General features: G+C 50.2%; 10 protein-coding genes and 1 non-coding gene across 11 annotated transcripts; 6 read left to right on the top strand and 5 right to left on the bottom strand.

Moving 5' to 3' along the window:
* Positions 1-42: 42 nt before the first annotated feature.
* AFUA_8G05880 (putative chaperonin (GroES/Cpn10)) lies at positions 43-782 on the bottom strand (the record flags this gene model as incomplete). Its single annotated transcript, XM_742297.2, has 3 exons — positions 549-782; positions 123-439; positions 43-64 (listed from the first exon to the last, which is right to left on the bottom strand). The coding sequence occupies exons 1-3, from the start codon at positions 573-575 to the stop codon at positions 43-45; spliced, it is 366 nt and encodes a 121-aa protein (XP_747390.2). The 5' UTR covers positions 576-782.
* Positions 783-787: 5 nt separating this feature from the next.
* Positions 788-1,560, bottom strand: rodE (hydrophobin family protein; the record flags this gene model as incomplete). Its single annotated transcript, XM_742298.2, has 2 exons — positions 788-1,113; positions 1,165-1,560. 2 exons carry the CDS (start codon positions 1,558-1,560, stop codon positions 1,072-1,074), a joined length of 438 nt encoding a protein of 145 aa, XP_747391.1. The 3' UTR covers positions 788-1,071.
* A 294-nt stretch (positions 1,561-1,854) lies between these two features.
* AFUA_8G05900 (uncharacterized protein) lies at positions 1,855-2,870 on the top strand (the record flags this gene model as incomplete). Its single annotated transcript, XM_742299.1, has 2 exons — positions 1,855-1,934; positions 2,744-2,870. 2 exons carry the CDS (start codon positions 1,855-1,857, stop codon positions 2,868-2,870), a joined length of 207 nt encoding a protein of 68 aa, XP_747392.1.
* Positions 2,871-2,968: 98 nt separating this feature from the next.
* Positions 2,969-3,956, bottom strand: plyE (pectate lyase). The gene is made up of 2 exons (XM_742300.2): positions 3,587-3,956; positions 2,969-3,520 (listed from the first exon to the last, which is right to left on the bottom strand). Exons 1-2 carry the CDS (start codon positions 3,945-3,947, stop codon positions 3,117-3,119), a joined length of 765 nt encoding a protein of 254 aa, XP_747393.1. The 5' UTR covers positions 3,948-3,956; the 3' UTR covers positions 2,969-3,116.
* Positions 3,957-6,606: 2,650 nt separating this feature from the next.
* On the top strand, positions 6,607-7,523 carry AFUA_8G05920 (uncharacterized protein; the record flags this gene model as incomplete). Its single annotated transcript, XM_742301.2, has 2 exons — positions 6,607-7,039; positions 7,319-7,523. Exons 1-2 carry the CDS (start codon positions 6,930-6,932, stop codon positions 7,521-7,523), a joined length of 315 nt encoding a protein of 104 aa, XP_747394.1. The 5' UTR covers positions 6,607-6,929.
* Positions 7,524-8,325: 802 nt separating this feature from the next.
* AFUA_8G05930 (uncharacterized protein) lies at positions 8,326-9,485 on the top strand. The gene has a single exon (XM_742302.2). It carries the CDS (start codon positions 8,410-8,412, stop codon positions 9,070-9,072), a length of 663 nt encoding a protein of 220 aa, XP_747395.1. The 5' UTR covers positions 8,326-8,409; the 3' UTR covers positions 9,073-9,485.
* Positions 9,486-10,192: 707 nt separating this feature from the next.
* Positions 10,193-11,738, top strand: AFUA_8G05940 (uncharacterized protein). Its single transcript, XM_742303.2, has one exon. The coding sequence runs from the start codon at positions 10,428-10,430 to the stop codon at positions 11,496-11,498; it is 1,071 nt and encodes a 356-aa protein (XP_747396.1). The 5' UTR covers positions 10,193-10,427; the 3' UTR covers positions 11,499-11,738.
* Positions 11,739-12,900: 1,162 nt separating this feature from the next.
* On the top strand, positions 12,901-12,988 carry tD(GUC)9. Its single transcript is given in 2 exon segments — positions 12,901-12,937; positions 12,954-12,988. It is a non-coding gene (tRNA).
* AFUA_8G05950 (DUF202 domain-containing protein) lies at positions 12,984-14,571 on the top strand. The gene is made up of 3 exons (XM_742304.2): positions 12,984-13,396; positions 13,500-14,029; positions 14,157-14,571. Exons 2-3 carry the CDS (start codon positions 13,672-13,674, stop codon positions 14,465-14,467), a joined length of 669 nt encoding a protein of 222 aa, XP_747397.1. The 5' UTR covers positions 12,984-13,396; positions 13,500-13,671; the 3' UTR covers positions 14,468-14,571.
* A 741-nt stretch (positions 14,572-15,312) lies between these two features.
* AFUA_8G05960 (MARVEL domain-containing protein) lies at positions 15,313-16,554 on the bottom strand (the record flags this gene model as incomplete). Its single annotated transcript, XM_077805330.1, has 2 exons — positions 15,536-16,554; positions 15,313-15,448 (listed from the first exon to the last, which is right to left on the bottom strand). The coding sequence occupies exons 1-2, from the start codon at positions 15,976-15,978 to the stop codon at positions 15,313-15,315; spliced, it is 579 nt and encodes a 192-aa protein (XP_077661457.1). The 5' UTR covers positions 15,979-16,554.
* Positions 16,555-17,020: 466 nt separating this feature from the next.
* Positions 17,021-18,681, bottom strand: AFUA_8G05970 (wax synthase family protein). The gene is made up of 3 exons (XM_742306.2): positions 17,745-18,681; positions 17,305-17,692; positions 17,021-17,197 (listed from the first exon to the last, which is right to left on the bottom strand). The coding sequence occupies exons 1-3, from the start codon at positions 18,533-18,535 to the stop codon at positions 17,147-17,149; spliced, it is 1,230 nt and encodes a 409-aa protein (XP_747399.1). The 5' UTR covers positions 18,536-18,681; the 3' UTR covers positions 17,021-17,146.
* Between the last annotated feature and the right edge of the window lie 173 nt (positions 18,682-18,854).

Genomic DNA, 18,854 nt, shown 5'->3' on the forward strand with positions numbered 1-18,854 from the left:
TATCGGATCGTATCAAATCATATCAAATCATATCAAATCATATCAGTCGGCAACAGCCAGAATCCTGCTCCCGTCAGAGAGTCAGACTAGATCAGACCCAACCGAGGACGAGGACAACTCACTCATCCCGATCCAGAAGCAAGTACTCATCGTTATCCACCTTCACCTCCTTCCCCTTGCCCTGCACGTCATCAGCATCATCTTTGGAACCTCTTCGGAAAGCTGCACAGAGTGGACCCACCTTGGTATAGATAACCAAATCTCCAAGCTTCACATCCATCGCATGCCTTCCCCCCTTCCCCAGCGCCTTGGGCGTGCCAACTGCCAGCACAATCCCCCGGGCCGGCTTCATCGTCTTCGTCCCCGTGCTTGCCGTCCCGGCATGTGTGATCTCATCTTCAGGCTGGATGATCACGGTGTTTTCCTGTGGACAGAGGTACTAAGGCCTTCGTTAATTGTCAGTTCGTCACCCTGGGTGTGGAGGATGATGGTGAGGGTGAGGGTGAGGTGTGGCGAATCCGGAAACTCTAAGGACCGTTACTGCGTACCGAGTGAACTGCGTCCGCTTTTCCCATGTTGCCAATCTACACAATAGAAAACGCACAAGACGATAGGTGAGAATTAGTTGTTGGTCTTGTCAGAACGGTTATACGGAGAAAATATGAAGTCTGCCCCCAGGTGGTGCCGGAGCATCAGCTGATTTTGTCCCCTCGGGGAGGCATATCTCGTTATGACGCTTGCATCTCCTCGAACCCAATCAGAGAAAGCTGTCAGTCTGGCAGTCTGACTCCGCTCGACGGTTCTGGCCACGCCAATTCGTTCTACGGTCTGGTTATGTTTAAGATTTGGACCAGGGGTACAGGTGCCCAAAGATGAATCGATCGTGGGTAGATATGTCACTGGATAGATTCTCTCGGAATTCCTACAAAAGACCCTTCTCATTGGCCCAGAAAACTGGGCACCCTTTCTTGATTTACTACTTATCTCCTAACTGCTAGCTATAACTGATCCGGAGGCTAGGGAGTATAAACCCCGTCAATGCAGATACCAGGACCTTCCCGCAGACGCCGCCTACACCTGGATCTGGGTGCAGCCCAGAACAATGAGTCCGTTCTAATATCGAGTAAGTATCCCACTCGACGAAAGTCTGCGGTGTCTACTTACGTAGTTATTGCCCGTGCAGCACGCAGCATTCGCATTGCAGCTACCGCTGACAAGACTGGTGCCTGGGCGCGTTAGCAAAAGACACGCAAAACAGGCTTCAGTCAGACGTTTACAGGTCAAACCAACAGCGCCAGTCAAGGTATTAGGGTTTATGTTCAACAGTCGGAGCAGGTTCAAGGCATCGGCATTAAGGTTATCCGGGTCCTGGAGCTGCTGGCAGCATACCGCGTTGGTAGCGCTGCAGGTCTGCGCGTTGACGGTCGCGAAGCAGGCGGCGCTGACGAGGGTGGCGAGGATGGTGCGGGCGAGCATTCTGCTGGTAGTAGCTGGTTGCTTGAGTTTGAGTCTGTGATTGTGATTGAGTGTTGGAGAAAGATGTTCTGGTCGTGGATGCATCCTCTCTTTATACCAGGGTCGAAGCGTGATATCATGGACACCTGCCCATCCTCGTGATGGACTTGAAACGAGTCTCGCCATTCTCATGCAAGCCACGTCTTGCTCTGTTCTTGGGAGTAAAGAGGGTGTCATTCTCAGGTGAGAAATGCCATGAAGCCATAAACGCACCCCGTGTTCTGATTGTCGGAGACCTGGGGCAGTGGCACATTCATCGGCTGTTGAAGTATGCGGGGTAGCACCGATCGATCCTAGGAAGCATCAAAAGGCTTTAAGACATGGCTTTTCGGACACGAGATGAAGCAAGGGGATGGTCGCCGGCTCCTGGCCCAAGCGATTGGATATATTGAACGGGGAATGGGTCAGCAAGGGGGCGGGTAAGCTTACCATAATTATGACCTCAACCCTCTGACAGATCCTCGTATCTGAAATACTATTCAGCCATGACACGTTCCATTGTCCAATGACATTGTAAGTTCTCCTGCTGTCATCGTCGAAGTATCTCGTTGTGACCCAGTCGCGTGGAGCGGCTTCAGCAATGCAACCAGCCTCATCACCCGAAATGTCAAGAAGCCAATGCACGTCTGTAGGACTGGCTCAGGTATGGCAAATGACAAATACTAGATACTACCTCAAGCCAGTCTAATCCCTCATGCTATCAGTTGTGTAGCGGTCAAGTGATCCAGCTGCAGGCGCAGCACTGCAAAGCTTTGGCTACAAGCCTGTCGTGTACAGGGAATGGATCAATGTGGCTTCAAAGTGTGGCAAACGTACATATCCTCCGCGCCCCTGGAATGCAATATGCAACTCAACTGACTCCAGAGCGCCGTCAGCGAGATCAGTGTCTCACCGTGAGGCCCAGGTGTCACTGACCAGGGCTACGCGGATGTCTTAGTCCAGGTCACTGTGTCAGTAGAGAGATCTGACCCCAAATTATCCAGCAGACTGTCGCTGCTCAGTGTTTGGCCCGACATTGAGTATTGTGGCATCCTCGGGTCTCTGGTACTCTGAGCCTCTTGTCCATTCACCTACATAGGGCTAAAGTCCCTCCATTTCCTGCAAACCTTAAATTGGAATCGGGCAATAAAACCCCTTAAGAGCGGCCTATGCAACAAGATCTTCAGCTCTGCGGTCAGTTCCTGTTCTCAGCACCGATCATCAGCACCGATCAGAATCCCATTTCCAGGGAACTGCCCGAACATCAAGTGTGCGTCCGTCCCAGCGGTCGAAGATACAAGCGGACCACAGCTGCGCCACAGGGCCCAGCATGGGGCACTTCGTCTTCGGACGCTAAGACGGATCGGCAGTCTTGACTCTTGCAAGAGCGAAACATCTTCGAGGGCATATACGTCAGGAGATTCTGGTGGCAACCCAAACATAAAGATGGAGACAGTCAACTGAAATGGTGCATCTCAAGCGCTATGCATTCCTTTATCAGATCCCTCGTGTCAACACCCCGAAATTAAGCTAGATACTATTATCTATCTGATTACTGCACAAGTATACACAAGCAATGCCACTTCAACTCATTCCACTCATCCCTCCCTCAACACAATCGCTTAGCACGAAGCGAGAGGCTCCTTGTACTTGCAAGCGTTGCTCGGACCGGAGCTCTTCTTCGCAGGCTCCTTCTTGTTGTTGTCGGTACCCTCATACTCCACACAGATCTCCTTGACGCTGCTGGCACAGCCAGAGATAGTCGCAGTATCGCCGTAGTTGGAGTTGATGCCGACGAGGGCCTTGCCGCTGGAAGCCTTGACGCCGCTGATCTCGACGGTGCGCTTGAACTGCTTGCTGCAGTTGCCGCAGGCGCGGTACAGCTTGCCGAAGTTCTGCACGGTGAAGTCCTGGATGATCACCTTGCCGCCGGAGTTGTGCTGGATGACCTTGTCGTCGGCGTTGCGGGCGCCGCCGCCGATGATGCGGTGCGTGCCGCTGCCGGTGCCTTTGAGGGAGAGGGCATCTAGGATTCACATTAGCCGGAGGACTGCCATTGGAGAAAGTGGAAAGGGGAGCGGGAGGTCTTTACCCTCGCAGACGTCAGTCCACCAGACGTTCTGGATGGTGCAGGAGCCCTTGCAGTAGACACCCTCGATCTGGTCGGCGCCGATAATGGCGTTCTTGAGGGTGGCGCCGTCCTCGAGGACGAAGACGGCGTCCTTCTCGCCGCCTTCCTTCTGGCCGGTGCACTTGACGCCACGGCCGTAGGTCTTCAGACCGCCGTCGAAGGTGCCGCTGATGGTCTTGGGGGAGGAGTAGGTCACGCTGCCCTTGGAGGAGGGGATGGGGAAGGAGGCGCGCTTCTCGAGAGCCTGGTGCGTGGTGGGATCATGGGGGGTGGCAAAGGCCGAGGTGAGGAGGAGAGGGAGGAGAAGAAGAGGTTGATACATTGTGATGATTGATTGATCGAGTCGGAAGAGTTGCTTGTCTGGAAATGAGTGTTGGTATGATTATGAGCGTGGTGATGGGGAGGACAATGGGCGGCGAACGAGCTGAATTTATACGGTCAGGAATAAGGATATCCCCAAAAGCAATGCAATATGGTATTTCTTGGTCTGTCTCACTGCGATACCTGTGCTCTACACTTAATGAGGCATATATTCAAACACGAAACAGCGGTGATAGACCCCATTTCCGCCATTGACACCAGCATTCCGAAGCCCTGATCCATGACGCCAAGCACTCATTGCGTTTGCCAGCGGAAAGCTGTTGGGAACTGTCACCTGGGTCAGGGGACTCGGGGACCCATATTGCCTGAGGTTAATGAATCAGGGACCCATATAACCAAACGTTAATGTATATTAGTCTCACCCGGATGGAGGACTCAATTGCCCGAAAGCCGCTCATTGGCGGAGCATTTTGCTCCCATTGCCCAGGGTTTGAAGACGATCACTGGAGACTGCTATGCAACTTTTTCCAGGAATATACTGCCGCACACTCCCCAAGTCTTGGGAAGTCGGGGAAGTATGCAAGAGACGTGAAGCACCTATGCAGGGCAAGGAGCAGCGGCATTTCCAAGTCGACAGCAGCGACAACAACGGGATTTCGCTCCGTCAAACCCAGAACGCCAACATTGGCGCATAATATGCTTGGTGCCCTTATAATCTCCATTGTTTCAGTGGCCCATACGGAGAACTCTAGGCAGTTCTAGCGCGGGGGCTGTGGAGAACCAGACCCTGCCCGAATGGGATGTGATACTACGATGATACCGCGATTGTCCCATCGAGCTTGGTTTCTTTAAGATACAGAGTACTCATTAGCAGCAGATCTACAAACCATGGATCTTCGACACAGCTATAGTCCTTATTATCTGGTACACCAGCCGCACAGTCCGGTGCCAAAGAGATTGTTCTACTAGATTGCAACTGACACGGCAGACGAGACAATCAAGCAGGTTCTTGGCATTACCTACATGATCCGCTCAATCAGTCATGAAGCATACCAATGGAGCAATGTCTCCGTGCCAAGCCCTTCAACGCCAGCCAAGAGACTCTTGTGTTTCATTTGCCCCAGAACAGAGATACTAGCACACCTCGCCCGGGCGAAGTCCGTTCTTTGACTCGAGGAAGGATCAATCGGCTGAATAACTGACAGATAAAGTACTCAGGGAGCACTCGGTATTGATTCAACCGAGCCATGAAATAGAAAAAGAGCCGGGTGCATCCTATTGGTTATGGCTGTCAATTCTCTGCCACATTGTTTGGCATATACTGCACTCTCCCATTTCTACAGCTAGAAATGGTAATCCTGGACACCTTCTGCTAGTCAAAGTATCTGGATTCGGAGACGTGGATACATCTATTCATCTACTCTTGTACGGAGTACTGTGTGTACTTTCGTTTCATATGAGTAGTCAGTGGGACGAATACACCGACATTTGGAGGTATCGACCCATCGAACGAGTGATTTCTAAGCAGGGGTCTTGCTTGCCTTCGTCACGGAGCTATTAACCCATAGCGGGTGTAGACAGCATCATGAGATGAGCCCATCCAGTGAGGTGGACTCCCTCCTTACTCGACTGAGTTCGGGATAGCATCCTACTGCCGCCTTAATATAACCACCTACAGCGTGACTCACGCGGGCCGAATTGATTGGTATATCTGATGGCTACAGTGCTCGGATATAAGACCTACAGGATTCGAACCTGCACCTGATCTCGTGACGGCATCCTCAGGTACAGAAGATATTGCCTCGAGAAGAGTGATCGACAGAAGACAGGTCTCCTGTGCACTTACCTGGACGCAGCTGCTCGAGAACCATGGCTAGCAGTCGGTGTATGTAGTCTTGGCCAAGACATTCTGATGAAACCAAATCCAACTAGAGTCAAGGGTACTGTGTGGCAAGGATTCCTTCTGGAGTAGACCGATGGAGAAAAATATACAAAACATGCAGAAGGGCACCATTCTGATACTCAACTTCCCATGAATCAGAGACCGAATATCATTTTAACCCAGTCATGACCAGTGCTAGAAGAAATGGCTCTGCTTGGGTCTTCCCTTGGCACTCGCTGGGTTTGTAAGAATATCGATCATTTAGTTGCTCACTCCCTGAAAGCAAAATAGTGAGGCCAGGGGGCAACACAGTTCGGCAATATTCCATCAATCCTCCACGAGCCTTGTTGCCACTGTTTCTGTAAAGGGGGCCATGAATTGGAGTGCCCCTGTCGTCGAGTGGTTGGCAACAAGACAATCACTACTCATTTGCTGTCAATGCGAAGAATGAGTATCTCACCTGAGGGCTATGACAGAAACGCACATCTCTGCCCAAGATAGAGGTCTACATTTTAGCTCTGGGAAATCCGCCTTGACTTTATTAAAGTTATCGAAAATGAATCGGGTTCGTGGTTTCAGGGAGTAGACTCGTGATAGATCATATTCCGAGCAAATTGGATTCATATTTGGCCTGTCGTTACCACTTATCAAAACTGTCAGCCTGAGCCAGCTGAAGCTAGCAGGATTATGAATTTCAGGGACACCCCGACTCTTGTGTTTAATGAGTGGCTGTCGCATAAATGTGCAGTCACCCGGAGGTCATCGCAAGGGTAGCAAAAACATGCAGAAGATGTAGCCATGTCAACTCTCGCTGGGATTACCCCGGGAAGAGAGCGTATGAAACAAAGTTCAATGCGGTATTCAGGTCTCAGGGCCTGCATTCCTGAGCACCTAGATAAGTTGTCAATCCACGACGAGTAGCCAGCATCAATGCAGCCTCGTTTGCTTCGCCGTTCCGCACAGATAGATCACCCCCAGGCTCCACGGCGCGTTCCACCAACTTCTCTCGTTTATATGCGACCGCCTCGTGTGCAATTGTTCCGAGATAGGCCTGTATGTGCAGGTCCGCTCCATGAGTGAGACGAACTTCAAGGCACCTTCATGATCATTGGTAACAGACCACCAGAGAGGCGAAACCCCATCAATGTCCAAGCGTTGACGCCTACCCCAGCGTTGATTACCATCTGGACTACTGCGAGATTGGGGTTTAGGTCAGCCTCAAGAATGGCGTGCAGAAGTGTTTCCTTGAAATCCACGACAACCGAAGGGTCAGCCCTTTAGCGAGCTGAGCTGGACGTTTTCGGTAGGATTGTTGTCCCTGCAGCTTTCAGAACAAGCCGCGTGAAGTGGAGTCCTTCCTAGTCGATCCTGGGCCAACAAGTCAAAATTAGCGTTGATAAGCATTTTCGCAGTTTTGTTGTCATCTTCAGAAATAGTAAGACATAAAGGCGTATAGCCCTGGCAAGTAGCCACCTGGTCCTGAGCACAAGGTCTGGCAATGAGATTGGCAATGGCTTCATCGTTCTTATCAACGGCGCAGTGCAATATGGTATAGCCCCATCCATCCTGATACCACAGTTGCTCAACAGTCACAAGATAGGCGAGCTTTGGGACTGCAATGAGAAGCGACGTCGTTTCTTCGGGCCACAGGTGATCCACAATAAGCTGGATGACCTCAGCTGGCAGATGGAGTAACTTCGCGGCGTGTGCTCTAGAGGGGGCGGCCATATCACATGTATGGGTAGGTTACAACTCTGTCGCGGTTTTATTGAGCAAGGAGGACCAGAGAACCACAAGTGTGAAAAGTGAGAAGAAAGATGAGGATCAGAGAAGGTTTATGATAGAAGTTGAATGGATATGTCTTGAATTCTCATGTTCACCTTGAAATGAGATGAGACTACAAGCTGGATGGCATCTCACTGTTTGTCCTTCATGGGCACATAAGTAAGAAATACTCACCATAAGCCCTTCAATAAGCTCGTCTTGAATTTCGCTTGGCTTTTTGATCATAGCGAAAGACAGAGAGAAGATTAGAGGGTATGTCTGTAGTGTGAATTCTAAATGAGGCCATTCAGAGTTTGATGTGTGCTATTCCTCGCTCTCCAGGCATGGTACTGGGTTTTCAGATATGTTCTCATTATGGTTTCAAGTAGTACAGACGGTTTTGTTCTCTTCATTATTGGCAAGAGGCTAGTTCATGGACTGTCCATCTGTATCTTGTGACATTTCCTCAATATCAATCTTCTCCCTTCTGCCATGAAGTTCTTTAGTCTCATCACCTGTTCATCCACTCTTATAGGAAGGAGTATAAGTTGTCATATGCATGTTCATACAGTTATGTGTCAGTTATGATATTTTATGGACATAAATCAGTCCCTCACTTTATCTTGGCCTGAAAATGACCAATCAATTCGCAGCATAACAATAAAGTCAAGAAGGCGAGTGGGTCATACCAGCGTCCAGATCTCGTATTCGGACTCGTGACGTTAGCATTTCCGTAACCCTTTCTATTTAACCCATCCGAGCTCGTCTACTTTCGCAAACATCCCATTTTTCCGCATCAGCCGAGTCGCATCCCAACATGAAAGCTCTCGTCCCCATAACGTCCGCCGTCCTCGGCACCACCGCCGTGGGCGTCTACCTCTTCCGCCAGAACCTCAAATCCCGCATCTCAATAAACGCGCAACACGGCCATCTTCCGCGCTCAATATCCTCCAATATCACCACCGCCCCCGATGAGGTCTTCACCGAGCAAACAGTAGCCGTCTTCGACTCGGCCTCTATATCGGTGCCACGCGGAAAACTCCCCGCTCTGCCGACTGAGGAACTGCTCACCCGCTTGATGCGGCGGAATATGAGTAGCTTCACGAGATTGCCGCAGGCGTATATCCTGCGAACGATGAGCACAGAGGCCGAAAAGCCCAGTTTCAAGGCTGCGAACATCGAGCGCCTCGATTTCAAGGAGGGGGATCTCGTCTGCGGCACTTACCGGGTGATTCTGCGGACGCCGGGGAAAGTGGAGTTTGAACTGAAGCCGATGGGGGCTGTTCGGGGTCGTTTGGTGACTACGATCACGGAGAAGGACGACCGGATAGTCATCATGAATGAGACGTTGATGTGGAAGCCGAAGGGGGAGAACGGGGTGATGCCCTTGGAGACTGCGGTGGGCAAGTGGATGCATGAGTTGACGGCGTGGTGGATGCTAGATTCTGGGGTCAAGTATTTGATGAATTTGAAGAATTGACGGTAGACTAATTCTATGGATGAATCCCCCCTTTTCGCTGTCTGTACGGTTAGTTTATCTTCTCTTCTTGTACCTAGCGATATGCTTCTGTTCCAATTTTGCTTGCATGTTTCATAGATGTTGATGATACGCGGAAGAAGTAGATTAGTGTTGAGTATGTATATTAGATTTAGGAGGCATGTATCTAATACATGCAGAGTAGATGATTCAACCTCCCTGGAGGTAAAAGTCGGAAATGATTTCGACCTGCCGTGAATCCGCTAGGCCAGATCCATGGAGAGTGAAAAGTAGCATTGAAAGGCTTGTATTTCCCTGGACTTGCAAAGTACGATTGCCACTCCCATGCTGATGATTTGAGTAAACTTCATCATCTGTTCGTTACTTATTGGTGTATCAACATGATACGATGGCCGATTCTTAGATAGGCACATTTGGCCTGACTTGAAAGGACGAGGGGGATAACCTTATTATGGCTGCATTTCCGCATAATTATTACATCATTTTCGGTCATGTTGAGCGCACTAGTCTTTGAAAGCAGTTGTTCTAGGAGAAGATGATTGATCTCCGACATCGACAGAGCCCTCATGAGGCAGTCTAGATCGATCTGCGGAGAAAAAGAAAACATGCTCGGTTCCTGAAAGACTTCAAAGTTCACTGCCCAAGCTTCCAGCGACAGCCTAATACTTCGTACAATGCAATGCAATGCATGCCCAACGGTAAAAGCGGGCATTTGGCGAGCTTCTGTCCTGTTGACTCCACAAAGCAAAGCTAATGAGAGACTAAAAGAGACGCCAAGGAATAGGCAGCAGACCCGATTGGACTCGGTCTCAAAGGATCCAATTTTTGCCCTGATTCATGAGCGAGGATGCCAGTTGCCAATTCTCACTGGCCGATGTCCACCACACCGTTGATATTCAATCAGGGAATCTGCAACCGAACCGCATGGTCTCTGTCAAAATCAGCAGGTCCGATTTCAAGTGGAGCTCGAGTCTAGACCAGCATGGCATGCAGCTCCAATGAAGATGGACAACTCAAAAGACGAAGAGAGGAGGTTTTGTCCATCGTAGTCTATATAGACTACTACCTCTAGTTGCAATCCAGACAGCCTTCTCTGTCACCGATTAGATCTTCATGCGATGTAGTCGTCATTGACTCTCTCGCTAACTTGCAAACTTGACTCGATTCCTTAATATTAATATCGAGTTGAAAAGCTTTATGATAATGCCCACGCCTTCTCATTGATTCCAGCATTCTGTTTCAGTGATTTTAATCTGGAGTTCACCTTAGATGTCTATCCATCCTTCCATTGTTTACATTGCTTATCGCGGTATCCTATTGTACACCTTGCAGTCAGCATGGGAAGGACCATGCTTGTCTGCCTCGTAGGCAGTATCACAGCCTTTTCCGTTCTCACTGATCTTGCTATCTCCATTACTTTCTACAGGCTTCGAGAGAGCGCATCAAACGGACCCAACCCTACCAAATGCAGCAGCCTATTATCTCTCTCAGCCGTCAATTTCCTACTTGTTAGTCTTCTGTCCTACCTATTATACTCTGAGAGCGAACCTCAAGCGACGGAATGGATCCTGCGCAAATTCAAAGCTCGTGCTCTCTTCTGTCTCATCATCTTTCTTAATATCGGCATCATTACCGGTGAGAGGCTGCAACACCTCTACGTCAGCAAGCCAAAGAGTTCGTCCAGCAGCGTGTGGCTCTCTCTGAACATAGCCCATGCCGTCGTATGGACGATCTCAGCATACTGTCAAGGATTCCTCTGTGCCCTCTCGTTCGTCCTCCCCGATATCCTCAACAATGAATCCGGTCGAGCGTCCAATCCACCCATTAATATCGGCCGCACGGCTGAGTCGGTCTTCTCGACGACGAACCTCATCTCACCACAAAGTCCACAATGGAGAAATCCCCTCCTATCACCCGTCCCCTCATTCCTCGACCCCTTACCATCCCCTCAGAGCGAGATGAGTGTCAGAACAAGCATCCTCCGCTCACCACTCCCAAACTACTGCACCTGCAAAGACCCCGAGCCGCTCTTCCTGCAGCCCCGCCGCAGAGAAAAGTCCCTCCAATCGACTCCATCCATCGACACCGTCATTCGGTGTCCTGAATCCAACGGGGAAATGGCGGAAGGCATCTCGCCGACTCCCACTCCGACCACTCGCAAACCCCTCATCGAGGATAATGAGAAGAACATCCGCCCGCTCTTCAGGCCTAGCACGCCACATCTTTCTCCAATGCCAAATATGTCCACTGCAATTATTGCTCCGTTGGAAGGGCCCAACCAGGTGTCCGTGTCCGTGCCATGCCAGAGGGAAAACGTCGATCCGCAGCTATTGTCTGAAACAGCGCAGCCTGTCTTACCATTCTATGTTCTCAATGCGACGGCAAGGAATAGCCTTGCGCAATATTAAGATAGTAAGGTTTAGGCCTCGCTGCCGTTTCTTTTTCTAGATATGTGTCGTATGTCAACAAAAGCTTTATGGTTTCCACAATGCAGTGCTTAGCTGAAAACGAGAGTATGTACCCTCATCAAAGATTCCCTGAAACAAATAACTATTTATGATCCAGAATTGCCATCTCAACTGAAATTAATATACCTCCAATAGTCAGACGCTTCTCTGTCAACGTAATCCACACCCCCCAACACCTCCCCACCCCACAACTCTCAAACCGAAACAGCCCCCCATCATCCATAATCGTATCTACTCCCAACTCCTCCAGCACCTTCTCCCCATCAACCCAAAACTGGAGATTTCCATTCCCATCAACACCCAACTTGATCAGAATAGACACCACATACCACCTCCCCAGCTTCACACCCCCTAGCCTGAAAGTCCTCATCTGGCGCTCACGAGGCATCCCAGTTACAAAACGAGCGTAGAGCTGATCCTCATGGGCCCATATTAAGCCTCGTAGATGATCGACGCCAGGGGGCTCTGCAGTGAACCGCGCGAGCTTGTAGTATCCCGCCAGCGAGAATTGCCATTCATTCTGGAGGAAGAAGACCAAGCTGTGGAAGGTTGTATCGCTGAGGCGATAGGTGTTGGATCGACAGATTCTGTTGTGAGTCTGTGTGCGGGCAGGTGGGTTATGTTGACGGAGGAGGGGCCAGTGATGACGCTAGAAACAAAGGACTCCCTGCATGGCATAATTCATCAATGCTCTTGCTGGGGAAGGCAGGGATCAGAGAGACCCAGGTGGCTGTCCCCACTGTGACTGTGACGAATTAATAGGAATATGATACCATCTACCTATTCGGGAAGAAATTGACGCCTGGATCTTTTTATCGAAAGCACCAACTTTGTAATTCGAGTTCAGGGTGATCATGTAATCAGGCACTTCCGGTCTAGTTCTGGAAGGCATGTACATCGCAAACCAATTTACTGATGTACTGACTAGTCAGTCCAGTTATGACCTGGACGACAAAATTTCCCGGAAAGATATTCTCTGGAGACGCTGTTTGATGACATTTCACCTGGCAGGGTGCGTTTAATGAGCAGAGACATGTATAATTGACGATTCACGACCATGGCGGAAAGCCAACCCTAGAACACTGTAAGGGGAAATATATATTGGAATGGGAAGTTGGTCAAGTAGTGGTTAGGGACAAGGCAGGCATGCCAACGATTGATTCTTGGCTCTTTTCGGTATGACTGGATAGCACAGATCTAAAAATGTTTATGAGATGGGTTAAAGAAAGGTTCTGGCTTTCTGTGACCAAGGGGTCTCAAAATAATCGTCACCCTGTCTCTGGACCACCCGTTCTTGTAATCTTCCTCTATAAGCCCAGAACTGCCGAATGCCACTAAGAAATCCTCGATGGTCTAACGGTCATGATTTCCGCTTGTCACTCGAATGAGAACGAGCGCGGGAGACCAGGGTTCGACTCCCTGTCGGGGAGATTTCCTTTTTCTTCCCCTCCGCTCTTTTTGACCCATCTATATTTGCTCTGATCTATATTTGCGCCGAGTCTCACTATCATTCCATCGTCGTGCTTATCTTTCATTTGCTGTCTCCTCTATCTACACTTGCAACTCAACAAGCAAACCTCAAGAACTTTCCGTTTCCGGAGACGGAATGTATTCCGCCACTGCAACATGACCATAATAATGGCATTTCCTGGAGTAGTTAAAGAGTACGGATCAGGTCAGGTTCAAGCAATTTGTTCATGACCTCATGCAGGCCTATTCCCTGTTTCAGGGGACTTCGATGTGTGTCTGCAAGGAGGGTGGTTGTGGCTTGACCTGTCAAAAGTCGGCGCAACACTCGGGAATACATTCCTACAATTAACAAACTCGTGGACATGACGGTAGGTGTCTACACCGCATCTTGTACAAACCCCGATATGACCAGAGAGACACTTGATATCACAAATTGTGGAAACTGGGACTAAATGGGTCGGCGATTAACAGCCGTGCCTTATTGCCTGAACCGGCCAGATTCGCCGACCCAAACAGAGATGGGTCTTGTACTTAGCTCGCTCTCTACCCCAGACGCAATCCACCACTCATTCTCCTTCCCCATCGCATCATCCAAGCCCGCAATGACAACATCGCATAAGTCTCTTCATCGTCCCTGACAATAATGGCAAACCCTTCTGCCGAGCATGCGCCTCCCGCTGAGCCCTTCTCCCTTTCCGACACTCACCAATCCAGATTGCAGTCGCCGACCGAAAGTGAGACATCGCGACCGTTTGGCCCTGGCATAGAGAGGGAAGATTTGTTCGAACTCCAACAGATTCCGACTCAGGATGACCAGCTGGATGATCTGTCATCGGGATCGATATCTTCGGCGGAATACCGAGTCACTACTCGTCGCACGGTATCCCGGAGTAGCTGCTCCAGTCGGCAGCCACGCAAGGGGGTTGTGGGCAACATTCAACGGTTCTGGGCAAATAACGTCTGTTTGACGGTGCCACAAAAGAGCAACCGTGACCATTTTGGTATGATATGCTTATTTTCGATTGATCGCATTGGATAGAATTTATTTTCAAGGTCCATTTTCCGTGTGTGGAGTCCCACCGGAGAATGGTATCAAGCAAAAGCAATTTGAAGGCTGACAGCATCTAGCGCTGGAACGAACATTCTTGGCGTATATCCGTACCTCGATCGCCGTTGCCATGCAGGGTGTGTTCATCGCTCAGCTGTTCTGTCTGCAGAGCAAGACCGCTGACCATGCTCGCCTGGGTTACTATAGACTTGGGATACCTCTTGCGGTCACCTGTCATGTGGTTGCCATCCTAGTCGCTTTTATGGGAGCGCATCGGTTCTGGAGACAGCAGAGCGCTGTCGCACATGGGAAGGTCTATGCAGGGGGCTGGGAGCTAAACTGGATAGGGGCCTTTATTGGTCTGGTAGGTATGCTTCCTTCTTTCAAGTGAGAGTTGGCTAACCATACAGCTGAATCTGGTGATTTTTATACTCTCGATTGTTATTGCGGTTGGAATATCGAACAACAAGAGATAAGGTCTATGTTTGTCGTCTTGTACGATTTACTGCGTCTGGTTCAACACAATAACCGATACGTTGACACTAAGGACTGATCCTCGCGTCCTCATTTAATCAATAGAAATTCGATTTACGAGGGCAAGAGGCACGCATCAATACACCACACCGAAACCAGAAGGCGGCTCAATTGTGGAACATCCTGCTGTACAACATCGTCTGTATCAGCTGTGTTCCTGGAAATGAACAGAAAAGACTTGTACTGGTCGCAATCCTCCTTGTCACAGCAGGCGCACTCTCCTAGAATTACTGCGAGAAGGATACCGATTCCGCATCTCGTCCCTGGAGGCGGGATACCCACAGCGGAGGTCTTTTCCGAGTTCTAATGAGCCACCAGCATTTCCATCACGGGCGGAAATCCATTGCATTCCACGACAGACCGACACTATCCTCATTATTCGACTGGATGATATTCGTTACCCCCAGTTTCCGCGAGACCGAACCGATCCGTGCCTGGTTGGAAAAACGCAATATGTGGTACATCAAAGAAGCATTATTTTGAGCGGAAGCATAGGATGAGATGCGACAACGTGCAGATGCACAGGAGTGAGAAATAATGGACTGGATATCAGAATTATTAAATTAAGTATGGGTATATGGTGGTATCATCCGTCAACAGCCTCTCCGCCGCGTACACTTTTCTTTCATCTCCCGGTCACAGGCTAGCTGGATTATCATGAACTGAATCCACCGCCGCTCGCTAGAAACTTCGACATCATATCTATGCGTCGACTGTTTGCATCGGGGTTGCCTGCGTCGCAGCCCTCTTCCTCATGCCGGCGTACCCAGGGGCGTCACACTCCAGAATCCCAAGTATGGCAAGAACAACGATGACGAAGAGCGCGACAAAGAGCAGCCTGCTCACTCGCATTAGCCACGTCGACCTCGCCGGCCGGGGGGGGGGGGGAGGGTAAATTAGATGGGTGTGAAGAAAATAAACTAACCACGAGAGCACCGCAAATGCAATTACCGCATTATAGTAATCGGACGTAGCGCCCAACTCATCCAGCTTGGTCGCGATGTCCGCAAAGCACGCGAGCCAGAACACCATTGTCACGAAGTACGCGCCGCCTAGCGCACCTGTGATGATCGTATTGAGCCGTGTTCCGGGGGCGGCCTTGACGCGCAAGAACCAGGGGAGAAGAAACGCGGCGACAGAGACGAGCATGGTCCACACAGAGGTGAAGATCTGGAAAGCGACGATACCTGGGACGGAGTACTTGATAGTCTTGTAGGAGTAGCCCCACGAGCTGGAGGGGTCGTAGAAGGGGATTTTACGGGAGCCGGTAGAGATGGAGGCGATATGGCCGCCGAGGCCGAGCTCGATGACGGCGAAGACGAAGGCGACGCCTAGGAGGGCGGAGGGGATGATGGCCGGGAGGCGCATTTTTGTTATTTGCAACAAGGTGCTCTGTTTCTTTGAGATGTTGACGGAGAGGTGAGGCGCGCAGAGTGGCTGCACCAGCTGTATTTAATAGCCTTATATGAGCCTCATGACTGTCACTTGGGCTAAAATTCGAGTCACGGCATGTTTCCTCTTGACTGAGCCTCTTCCAATCAGGCTGGAAGAAAAGTGCCTTGGTGTTGTTGACTGGTCAAAGAAAGCGCCACGGGAAATGACTTCTCGTATTTCGCAGATCGACAGATCGGAACTGACAGGAATGGGGGCCTAGCGGTGTCTGATTTGTGTGATTTCTGCCCTACAGTCGCTGTAGAAAGGTAAACATCGTGATAATGGAGATGAGTGGAGATGAGTTCGTATGGGTGTCGATGACCCTTTGGAACAAATGGGGCTAGTGACTGAATAGCCTCAACCTTCTTCCTTGGTTTCCTCTTCAGGGAGAATTTTCCTGTCAGCTCTGGACAGATCCTAAATTAGTGTCTCGCTTGTCGTATCCATTTCCGAATTTATGGTTCCTTCATTGAGCCTTGTGCAGCTTTGCGCCGTTTCTGTCCATTGACGCCTGGAGCATGAGGCTGAGGCTGCGCGTGATGATATTAATACCTTCAGTATGGTATCAATAAGGTAAGGTCTGGGAGCGGTCATTTGACGCACGGAATACAAATGTACTGGTTAATTCCCACAGCATTTGCTTGTTGACAAACCTGGCGCTAAAACTTGCGTCCATCGAAGTAGTGGAGCTGATCAGCATCAGTTCATTCCTTTTCAGACTCGGCCCTGAGGGCTATTCTAGACTGATCTCGATTAAAGTTTTTCACTCGGTTCGAACTCTGGCTCCTTCAATCTTGGAGTTGCTGTCAATGAGGCTCTTGCACGCGTGCATATTCCAGCTCGACAATCTGCCTGTGGGATTGCATCCTGCTTATATGCCCTCCCTGACAATTACACATACATCTGCTGTATCTGCCTCTTTAAATAGCATAGAAGCTGGTCACTAGTCGAGTAAGGGTTACTTCAGGATACATCCGTCCGGTTCAAAGCGCACAAATTAAGTCAGGCGAGCTTGTCGACTTGTGCCCTCTAACCAAAGCTAGAATCTATTGAGCCTCGTCTGATTGAACCAGTAGAGTAGACATTTTCGTCCCTCGAACAACTAGCAGTATATGATGCCGTCTTGTTCTGTCGATCGCGGAACCTCGTGTATCTATAATGCTATTGACACTATCCGAAGCGATGTCTATAGAACCAACAATTTGCAATGTCGAGGCAGACGCGTCAGGAGAATAGACATCCGAACATCAAAAACGGTACCTTCTGACCGTCTTGGTACAATCGCAGGATAATGGGGTTCATCCAGACGGGAGTCACCCACAGAAAGAAAAGGCTGACCCAGACATATCCGATAGCCCTTCTCCAACGGAAACCCATCCTATTGATCATCCCACGGCAAGTCCACCACACCAGATTCTCCAACGCGATGCCCGGGACCTGCAGACAGAAGAACCACAACGCTCCGCTCTGGTTAAGAGATAGCCCGAAGCCCTGATCTGTGAAAAAATGGACTAACCCCGACGTGGCAAACGCCATGATCAGCCGGAGGCTCCTGGCAACAATCCCGTGCGGGAGTCTCAGGAAGTCGTACAATAAGATATCCGCATTGGATGTGACCAGTTTACGTAGGATCTGATGCCAGGCGATTCTACTTCCGTCAGTCTCGTTCACAGCAAGGAAAATTAATCAGTAAAACTCACCCCCAAACCCGCGTCAACGAGTACATATCGCTCACGTTGCCGAAAACCGGCGGCCAGTCGACGGGCTCGTACGCGCCCACCGCGACGAAGAACATCGCGAGGAGGCTATACGTTCCCAGTATAGCCGCTCGCGTGAGGAGCCCAAAAGAAATGGTGAATAGCATCTGGAGGATCGCGCGGCGCGCAGTCCATTCCCCCCACGTAGGGAGTAACACCTTCTTGGAGTCGGAGATCTCAGACAGAATTCCCGCCAGGTGAGCATCCCTCAGATCGAGGGTGCAGAAATGCACCACAAACAGCGACCCGCATACTCTGAGCGCACACTGACGCAGGAACTTCACCTTGTCCGGGACAAAGCCCGGGTCGTGCCTGTCGAACGCGGGGACAGCGCGGATCTGCCACGGGGTGTTGATGCGACGGTAGTTGAAGGCCATTTCGATGGACCAGACGAGTCTTCTCCAGTAGCTACTGTCTGCAGTCTTGCTTTGACCGCATTTCGTCATCCACGCGATCTGCTCGTCGAACGAGACCCGGCTCGACATTAACAGGTCGATCGCGTTGAGCACGTTGACCCAGCACATGGCGGCTAGGGGTCCTCGCGCGCGAGTCTCGGCGAGGGTCTGGTGGACTTGAGTCTGAAAGGAGTAGGCGAGTGCGATGACAAGTACAGTGACAGCCGGTCTAACTTTGGAGTATGGCTGCGAGAAGGCGATTGTTAATCCTGTAAGGAGCTGGACGAGAAGCCATTGTGTGAGCAGGATGCTCCATGCTGATGGCGAGTTGAGGTCCATTGATGACTTTTATGAGATGCAGTAAGGGAGCAATGGGACATCTGATGATCAAAACTGAACATACAGTCGTGCCTGTTCAGCCGCATATTAAAGTGTTTGATGTTTACTAATCATATCGTTGCTTTTTCTCGGGATGATTCTTGGGGGCCAATTTGTTGCCCGGCAATTGGACCAAGACCCACTGACTATTTGATTGTAACTCAGCTGACGCTAGACAGAGATAGTGGATAGATTGTCTAGGAGTACTCCGTACCTACTGTGCTCTGTACCTAATATTCTGACAGACGGCAAGCGGGGCGCCGAAAACGGCCCCCATTGC

Source organism: Aspergillus fumigatus, chromosome 8 (assembly GCF_000002655.1).
Source record: "Aspergillus fumigatus Af293 chromosome 8, whole genome shotgun sequence".
NCBI classification, from domain to species: domain Eukaryota; kingdom Fungi; phylum Ascomycota; class Eurotiomycetes; order Eurotiales; family Aspergillaceae; genus Aspergillus; species Aspergillus fumigatus.